The 10,116-nt window shown below is 33.4% G+C and overlaps 2 protein-coding genes across 2 annotated transcripts; both read left to right on the forward strand.

Annotated features, from left to right (window-relative positions):
- The first annotated feature begins 1,716 nt into the window (after positions 1 to 1,716).
- On the forward strand, positions 1,717 to 3,482 carry LOC127741490 (uncharacterized). The gene is made up of 2 exons (XM_052254122.1): positions 1,717 to 2,254; positions 2,369 to 3,482. The coding sequence occupies exons 1-2, from the start codon at positions 2,127 to 2,129 to the stop codon at positions 2,592 to 2,594; spliced, it is 354 nt and encodes a 117-aa protein (XP_052110082.1). The 5' UTR covers positions 1,717 to 2,126; the 3' UTR covers positions 2,595 to 3,482.
- Positions 3,483 to 3,908: 426 nt separating this feature from the next.
- Positions 3,909 to 4,809, forward strand: LOC107467381 (glucan endo-1,3-beta-glucosidase 1). Its single transcript, XM_016086466.3, has 3 exons — positions 3,909 to 4,062; positions 4,177 to 4,422; positions 4,541 to 4,809. Exons 1-3 carry the CDS (start codon positions 3,996 to 3,998, stop codon positions 4,573 to 4,575), a joined length of 348 nt encoding a protein of 115 aa, XP_015941952.1. The 5' UTR covers positions 3,909 to 3,995; the 3' UTR covers positions 4,576 to 4,809.
- Positions 4,810 to 10,116: the final 5,307 nt, after the last annotated feature.

Raw genomic sequence — 10,116 nt, forward strand, 5'->3', positions numbered from 1 at the left:
AAAATAATATTAATTATTTTATATATATTATAAATTAAAATTATATATTTATATATAAATTAGACCGAACAAGAATAAATTACCTAAATCCAACTTTATCCATAGGGATAAAAATGAGGTGGATACTTCCGAATAGTGTTACCATCTTTAAATAGAAAAAGGAAAAAATTTAAATTGCTATCTCTTTTGGAAAATTAAGATTCTACAACTTTTAACTTTTAAAATCAAAATTTTACTTCAAACCATTAAATTTGAATTAAATTTTTCATAATCGATTCATTTATTTAAATTTTCAGAATTAAATAGCTATTTTAGTTACATAATCAACACATCCGTCGGTATGTATATGTGAGCTTTAATTTAAATTTATATTTTTTTAGTGACTATTTAAATTGATATTTATGTACATATATAATACATGGAAAATAAGTTCCATAATGGTATTGGCACACAGTAATAAAAGGAATTTGAACGCATTCAAACTAGTTCTGAGGAGTAAGAATGTTAGAGATTTGTTCTTAGCCATCTTATAAGCACATCTACCAACCAATAGGAGCATATTTTTATGTGAGCCTTACATGTGCATGGAAAACGAATTCCCTAAATGGTAGTTTAGTCTTCAAACATTATTGGTTTAAACCAAAAAGACAAAGTGCAAAGAAATGACACCACTTTTTCTGCGATGATTTGTCCATTCAAAAAGAAAGCCACACAACATGCATGTATCTTACAATAATAGTATAGTAAACTGATCACAGGAGTCAGAGCAGTAAACTGTTGCAAACACATTATTTGACTGTGCATGTAAGTAAGTACACATGGTTGAGTTCAGAGTTCAGTAGGTACATTTCAATCTAACTGTTTAGTAATGTCATGACTCATTTGGAATTTCGTTGATTCGAAATATCATCATTCATATTTTAGTTTGAAGTAACTTATTTTCTGAAGCTGCTATGCATGTATGTCCATTCAAAGTTCAAACTCATCTCCACCCTCTAACTGCCTTTAATTTTTTCTTTATTGGACATACACCACAGCATGCAGCACAAGTCACAGCACTAACTACTTTTGTAGACAAATCCATCTGTAAAAAATAATGTAGCGCACTAACCTGTAGTAGTGCTAGTGCTTCATCAACTTTTATGCTTGTATTTTGTTATATTTTGGTTTAGATTGGCATGTCCTTACGGCAAATTAAAATCTGCTTTTATTATTATCTAATTCAATGGCCAAAGGATGAAACTAAATATAATAGGATATATCTAATGCACGCCTTCCACATCTTTTGAGTCCAATATTATCAATCAATACTTATGAATTATCTCAATCAGTCAAACTGTGTTTCAAACTTCAAAAAGATAGAGAAAAGTAATGGACAAGAAGGGGTGGGGGGGAGAGAGAGAGAGAGAGAGAGAGAGAGAGAGAGAGAGAGAGAGAAGAATGTTGGTATGTTTGTCTTTGTCACACATAATTGTTTGATCTCAAAGCATGATGATGGTGCCAAAGATTATTCCTCCTTCTAACCCTTGTCCTTATGCACTTACACTGCCCCCAATTCATCAACTTCCCCTTCTCCCAACAAAAGGAAAAAGCTATAAGAGGCATATTGATTAGGAAGAATAAAAATAAAAATAAAAAATCTAAAAGGGAAAGGAAAGTGAAGTATTCCCAACAAACAAAATAGGCCATCCAAAAAGAGTCTCTCACACACACACCAAGCCCAAAGCTGAAGGAAAGTACTTTAGTACATGTTGGTAGAGCAGCACAGCACTGGACTTATTATTCCTCCAAACACAACCTTCCATGCACTAATTGCAACATTCCCTTTGGACTATTCTGGCAGCAAGTTTCTGCTTTACCAATGTTTTTGCCTCTTTGTATCCCAAAAACAGGAGAGATAATATGTTTGTGGCATTTCCCCACACATATCATAGCCATTAGGCACTATATGAAAATCGTTAGCTACCTAGATTGACAAATCAACATCTTCTTTTTGGACTTTGCACCTTATTTGCCGATTCTCCTTCCTTTACAATTTTATTGAGGGACTCAAATTTATTAAACCATGCTTCCATCACACTATATATAGACACGTAACTCACTTCATGCCTCCTTAGACTTCTGATATGATAATCATGCACTCCTCAATAGCTCTGCTGCAAGAAAGGTTTAGAGAACTGCAGAGGGTGAAAGAAATGAGAGAGGAAAGAGAGCTGCTCAAAATGATGCTCAACTCTGATCATCAACCTTCTAAGCAATACTTCACTTCCAATTCAATTAATCATCCCTCTACCATGATGACTTGTTATTATGAACCAAGTACGAGGCTGTTTTTCCAGCCTGAACTTATTGCCATTCCTTCCTGCAGGTCACCATCATCGCCTTCTCCGCCACCGCCGCTGCCGCCACCCCGTGTTTCTCTTTCTCTATGGCCAACATCATCGCAGGACGACAAGAAGAAGAAGACAAATGCAGGAGTACCCTTGATGATGGCAGATTGTGCAAGTAAACACTGCCTCCATGCTTGTTCATGTGAAGATTGGGATTCTAACTCTGCTGATTCTGATGGTGTTGATACTACTCTTCGTCTTTAGTGTACACTGTACTATACTTGCATTGTATAACTACTAATGTAGTTTTTATGATATATATAACAACGAATCTGTGATGATGACCATATATAACTGCCCTGTTTCATTTTCTCGGATTTCGTCTTTATTGTATTAGGCTATTAGCATGAGCTCGTTAATTTGAACTAGGGATGGAATAATGTATGTGTATATGTTCTTCAATCAGTGTAAGCAATTAGGCCTAAATGCGATGTTATTGTTGGAAAGTACCAAAGTGGCAATCTTTGATCATGGGCATGGCCCGTATGGGAAATATCAAATATGTATCAAGAAAATGACATATGAGTAGATGAATATATATTATAAATATTATATACATGCAGGAATAGATCCCTTTGGACGAGTAAATGATTGCCATGCAACAACGGTTTACCAAAATAATAGAACAAGTAATGAAGATGAATTCAAAGCTCAATGAATCTAAATTGTCTTTTTCTGTATGTTTTTGTGTGATAGAATACACAAAAACTCCAAACAGTACCTCATTTCTTTCTTACAACATTATTACTTCTTGCATACTGAGATGAGGTACTGTTTTTAGTGAGGGTCCAGTCAATTGATCCAATCTACACTCATTACGCCTAGATTTAAGAACTAGGGGGAAAAAGAAAAGAAAAGAAAAAAGGTGAAAAAGTAAAATTCAAAACCAAAAAGAGCAATGGCTCTCAAAGATAGGTACTAAATGGCTAAGGAAAGAAATCTGAAACGGTTTGTTATGCTTTTGAAATTTTCACTTTATATATTGTGCTCCCAATAGGATAAGCCTTTAGAACTTAATCTTGTATGATAAGGACTATTTGTTCTTTATTTCTTGTACACAATTAAAAGTTGAGTCACTTCTTTATTTGAAGCTCCTGTAGGAATTCTGACTTCTGCTTTGATCTATAGTCTTACATATATATAGCTTGCTTGGGAAGTTGGTAATCTAGATTTCTCATTACAAAAGAAGAATATATATATATGTGTACAATATAATGGACCAACTGCTAAAGAGGTCATCTTAATTTACAAATTCTGGCATATGCAATTATGCGCTCTTGTGAGACAAGTAACTGATAGATAATTAAGAAAGTTGTTATTAGACAAATATTTGGGATTTCCATATCTAACAGTTGGGTATAAGAAAAGGAAAGAACTTATATCATGGTGATACAGAAAAAAAAGGTTATTGTAACACCAAAGCAACGAAAGTAGGACCATATCTTAGTGTCTCAACCTTTGGGAAAAGAAAGTGTCTATTATGTCCTTGTACCTTTATCCTATTCAAAGAGAAATTTTATACATAGAGCTTCACTTATAAGAATATTTCTCGCTATGTTATTGTATGAATCATAGTTCCAGGTTATTATATCACCCCCAAGAAATATGATTTGTCCAATTCACAAACCTTTGATATCTCTGCTCCTTTTGAACCTATGTTTTCAAGCATCCGGTAATGGAATCAGCATTATTATCTCTGTCTGTTTTACACTTATAATTTATCAAAGACTCATGTAAATGTACTTAGTAATTTTTCATCTAATTCTGAGTGTTGGAAAATACGTAGGACAATATATGGAGTGGTGCATAGCTGATGAGCAGACCCCAGATGAAGATCTTGAGAGGGCCATGGAGTGGGCTTGTGGAAATAGAGCAGATTGCAGCAAGATACAATTGAACCATCCCTGTTATCTACCAAACACTCTGAAGGACCATGCCTCTTATTCCTTCAATAGTTACTATCAGAGGTTCAAGAACAAAGGAGGCTCTTGCTATTTCAATTCTGCTGCAATCATCACTGACCTTGACCCAAGTAAGTATCAACATTTCTAAAGAATAACTTATAACAAGACAGTATCAATTGATATTGTTTAGTCTAATTTGTGATATTGCAATTGAAAAATATATCTGATGTTTTGGTTCAATGACAGGTCATGGCTCGTGCAAATTTGAGTTTATCCCATGAGTGGAACTTGAAACAACATATTCTCTTATTTTGAGGTTAAGCTTTGGAAGGAGTAACCAAGTCAGTGCTGCTTTTGTCTCTGTCTGCGCCTCTCAAATTCATGTTGCTCCCTCTGTTGCACAACAACTAATACTTTCAAACCGTATGTGAAGAAAGAAGGCCAATGCTAAAAATTACAGTTTTTTAGTATCTACAGCTTTTTTTAATTCAAATAAATAAATAAAATTCAATAATTCCAGACACGTGAATTTGGAGAAAGTTTGGTATCTACACAAGCAACATGCACTATGTCGTATGAGGATGCTGCGTTACACAATTAACCATTATTTTGCTTAAAAATCATGCGAAATAAAATCTTCGAAACGGTGCTCATTTCGCACAAGTTAATAAGGTTAGTGTGAGCATTTATTTATTTTTGAAAAAATGAAACATGGCAAAATGTGGCAAGGATTTGCAAAGTGGAGTCCACTTTTGTTGCATGGAACAAGTCTGATACGGAATGGCCACAGGCCATAGTTAGATGAAATGCAATATATTTTAATACGGAACCGAATAATAAGTGGTGTTCTGATAAGTGAATAAGGTTAGTTTGAGCATTTATTTATTATTTTTTTTTTAAAATTGAAACATGGCAAAATTTGGCAAGGATTTGCAAAGTAGAGTCCACTTTTGTTGCATGGAACAAGTCTGATACGGAATGCCCGGAGGCCATAATTAGAGGTGGAAACTCAGATACTGTTATTTTTATATAAAGTTAATATTTAAGAATTGTTGGATAATTTGACAAATTTTATTAAATTACCTCGATCGGTTCTCAACTATAACTTCATATGAAGATAACTGTATGTGAGTTTTTATTTAATTAGATGGAATGCAATATGTTTTAATATAGAACCGAATAATAAGTGGTGTTCTGATGTGTAGATTAAATATGAATGGAAGTTAACTTATATTGTAGTTGGCCACTTAAACTTTTTATTATGAATAGGTATGTGTGAATTAGTACGCAATATGTAACCTAATTGGTGAAAAGTAAAAGCTTAAGTGTAGTTAATTTCATGTGAAGTTAATAGTTAAAAATCGTTAAATAATTTGATAAATATTTATCATCTAACGGTTTTCAGCTAATTTTTTCCTTGGTGAAGGCATGTAACTATGGTCATTGTCACATAAAGTTATGATTCCCAACAAAGAAATCTTCTCAAGTAAAGCACATCAACTTGATCACACACTCAAGGAGTTCTAGGATCAGAAAATTTCTCTTCGAGAAAAATGGGAGAAAGAGGAAAAATTGTTGTATTAAGGAAGTTGAAGAATTATGAGTGTTAATTTTAAAAGGTATTTATAAATTTGATTAATTAATATTATTAATATTAACAAACGATTTTTAACTATTCATAAATTGTCAATTATAATAAAGGTACATAGTATCATTTGGTTAAAGGGATATAATCTTGATGATTATCAGTGGCTAAGAGAATGAGGTTGAATCTTATCCTCTTTTTTTGCTTAGTAACCCTTGTTATCCTTTAGAACACTTGAAGAAATATTTTTTATTTTTGTCTTGTGCCTAGCCACGATATTTTTTCGTTTTGTCTCGTGACCAGCCAGGAGATATTTTTCAGTTTTGTCTCCTGTGCAGCGGAATCAGAAATGAAGTAGAAGAGAGAGAGAATTACACCAAGATATATCCTGATTCAACTGCTAAGTGCAATGCAGCCTACATTCAGTCTCCATCACAACAATGATGGAATTTCACTATAATCATCCTTGATTACAAACACCAATTCTCCCTAGGAACTACCCTTCCTATTCGGGACAAGTCCAGAATCTAAACCCAATCCTGAACTTGACTTGGTCACTGCCAAGCTTTCAACTGTAAAGTGCTAATCCAACTTACAAGGGGATTCCCACAGAATCATGAAACACAACACAGATGTACAAAGGACCTCTAAGGACATCTATGACTTTTTCTTTTAATTTTGCACTCTCTGTCTTTTTTCGCTTTATGGCTTTTTCTTACAAACCTCACTGTTTGCCTTTTTTCCATGAGACTCAAGACAGACAAAATTAAACAGCAAAATACAAAATAGAATACATTGAAGGAGAAGAACTTCTGTTAGTTTAGGTAGCTATGTGAATAATGTGCCTTGCACTCTCACTCCTTTCTCCTTACTTCAAGCCCTGGCTGTTCTCCCTTATTTATAGAAGGGGAAGCCTCCACGGTTGAAGTGTTGAACTAAGCCAAACTTCTTCTTCTTCATGCAAACCGGTTCAGCCAGAGAGAGAGAAGTGATAACCGAATGCAATAACCAACATACAATTACCTCTGGGTCTTCCTTAGTCACCAATCTTCATCAATCCGAGCCTTTCATCTTGCCTTGCACTCCAAGATGGATCCCTAGCCCTTTATGAGTTATGATGATGACAGCTTCATCTGCCCCAACTTCTGCCTTCTCCATCACGTAGCTACTGTAGCTACCTCCTGTGGTGGTTGAGCAAAATCAGGGACAAGCCATCCCTCCAAGGATCTTCTCCTTGCTGACCGAAATCTTCTTCATCCATTTTTGGTATGAAGAGCTTGATGTTATTTCACCAAATCTTACTATTCTTGGTGAAGATCTCATCTACAACATACTTTTTGTTTTCTTTTTCTTGCCATCATTACAATGATCTTTTTACTAGCTTTTTCTTTTTTTTGTTGGTAGCTTGCTAATGCTTCCATGTTTCCTGATGAAAATGACCGAGAGAGAGAAGAGAGTAGAAAGAGAAAAGAGAATGCAATGGATATAATGAGTGTTATCAAAAAGAAATTAATTAAGATCAACTCCCCATGCTTCTTGTGTAGTAGCGTGTAAGCTACACTTAGGGCCATCAAATCACTTTGACACTTTTCTCTTTCATGTTTCCAAGGTCTACATTAACTTCACTTAATAAAATTTGAATTCCACCACATGATAAAGAAAGAGATCCGTTGGAAGCATGCATCCATGAATTAATGAATTAGATTTTCGTTACTTTAAAAGAGTAACTTAACCATAGTGCCCCAATTCCATTTTACTTTCGGACCAAGCCTTTTGGTTTTGCATCAAAATTTTATTTTGGGCTTGTTTGTACTTATTTTGGCCCAATTAACATAATCATAATTCAGCCACTTAATATATCAAAAGTGCTCATGGCTTAAAACATTTTCTTAACACAATTGGGCCTGTTTACCAATATAGGTATGACTTGCACAACAAAATTATCAATCAATACATATGAATTAAAATCAAATTAACAATTTTGTAATTTAATTAAATTAATAATGTTTGTTCATCATCAAATTAAATTAGAGTTTTTCAAACTCATCAAATCTTTTAAGAAGTATATATTTAAAACATTATACCTTTAACTAAAAGGACATAACTCTTTAAAAATGGTGTTTGTTTGAAACATTGTACCTATTGACAATAGAAGAGTCACAGTAATTTATGTACGTGAGAAATTATAATTTCTGTGTGCAATGTATATAAATATACCTTTGTCTACTATTTAAAATACACTAATCAAGAGTGTATTTTAACTATTGAGAGATTTTCTTGTTAAAAAAAAAGAAAAAATATTAAATTTTATTGTATATTGGAAAAGTATTGTCATCAATTCTATAACAACTAAATGTAAAAACAAATATCTCTCTTAAAACAACTATGAAAACAAAATTCAATTAAAATTTTGTCATTTTTTTAATCATAATTACCCAACACATTTCAGCTTTTAAATTGAAGCTGGTACATTATATTCCAGAATATCCTACATCTTATTGTATACAATAGCCAACCTGTCATTGCTATGCTAATTCAACTTCCTGTGTTAGTGATTCCTCACTTCTTTCTATCTTTTGAGACGAGGTTTGTTACACATACTTGCTTCTGATGACTTCTTCTAAGATATTCTTATACCTATTAAAAAGGGTCTTAAAGAATGCTTAGAGAAGTACAGTTCATATGTAGAGATTTACTTCAAGCTTCTGTTAAAGATTTGAAATTTTGAATGATCAAATATATGACTATGCTTACTGCTTACATGCACATTGTTGCAGCAAAATATTATCCCAATATTTGCCACAACTAGTTCAAATAGAATCCTGATTTGATTTATTACGAGCCCGATTTCTCACCTCCATACCGTGGTTATGAGCCTGATTTGTGTATATATGGAATTATTAAATTTTATTTATTTGAAAAAATCAAATTTCTATGTAGCTTACTAGCCTCGTCATCTAAAATTTTGTAGATTTTCACGATTGAGTGAAAGGAAAAAGCCTACTGTTATCTGTGCACCAACATTTTTGTGTGTGTACTAATTAATTTTACAACTGACTTCAGTTCGGGCTCCTTTATTTTGTAGAGTAGGGCTAAAAGGGAGGCCTAGTAGCCTAGTGAGTAGTGAGGCTTACTTTCACTAACAAAATATTCTCTAGAATGTCATGAACTCATGATCTAAAATTTAGTTACTCATGTCTAACGAAAAATTTTAAATAAAGTTCAGATTTGTAGTAAATTAGTTATTGACCCGCTAGGATGAAAAATACCATGCAAAACCACAAAAATTAAAAAATTCTCTAGAATATCATGATCTAAAATCTAAATACCAAGAAAAGGCAACAGATTTGTGTTGCTAGATGACCCAAAATTAAATTTATTGTTGATATAACTTCCAAGGTTGTATTGTATCCATCAGTATCTTGCGTATCTCACTGTATGGAGGGTGTAGAGTTAGCATTCATTTTTCTAATTTTATTATTTTATTTTTTACGGTGTCTCTGTCTCTGATGGAGCCTTCTAGTATGATGCAAGTGGCGTTATGGTCTTATGGACCATCATGCTCCTTGAATCCTTAGCCATCATATAGATTGATAGATTCATAGATAAAGCAAAATCCCAATTCCGATGCACCTTACTTCCCTAATCTCCTAAAAAACATGCACCAACTAAACAATTTATTGTGTTATGGAAAGCTTGAGTAAACTATTGCTGAAATAGTTATTACAGCATAATTAAGTATGTGTTAATCCTAAGATACTATTAATAGTGATGGCGTGACAGGCTAAAACCTGAAACTGAAAGCACTAAGTGTGAAGTCTTGAAATGGCAAATAGATAAAGTGTTGCGCTTAGTGGAATGTAGTAGTTGATATATAGTAGGGTCGTCAGGCAAATGATTTATCTAATTATCTTCCTTTTGTTTTATATTACTTTATCACGCCTTGCAATCGATTGTTATGTGACACTCCTAAGTTATGACATCGATATTCTGGTTCTGATAATATACAAAATTTGGCAACATCATTAAAGAATGAGACCAATGTGAACACAAATTCACATCACAAAAGCAGCATACGTGGCCCCCCACAGTATCACAATGATATTCCATGATTCGATTTTCTTGTTTCCACACCAGGCAATAGAAGAATTAATCTCCCTTGTCATTCTGCAGTAGAAAAATTAAATTATGTTGAGATCTCCACAAAGAAAAATTGAAAAAAAAAATAGGAGTCATA

This window comes from Arachis duranensis, chromosome 1 (assembly GCF_000817695.3).
Source record: "Arachis duranensis cultivar V14167 chromosome 1, aradu.V14167.gnm2.J7QH, whole genome shotgun sequence".
Taxonomy (NCBI): Eukaryota; Viridiplantae; Streptophyta; class Magnoliopsida; order Fabales; family Fabaceae; genus Arachis; species Arachis duranensis.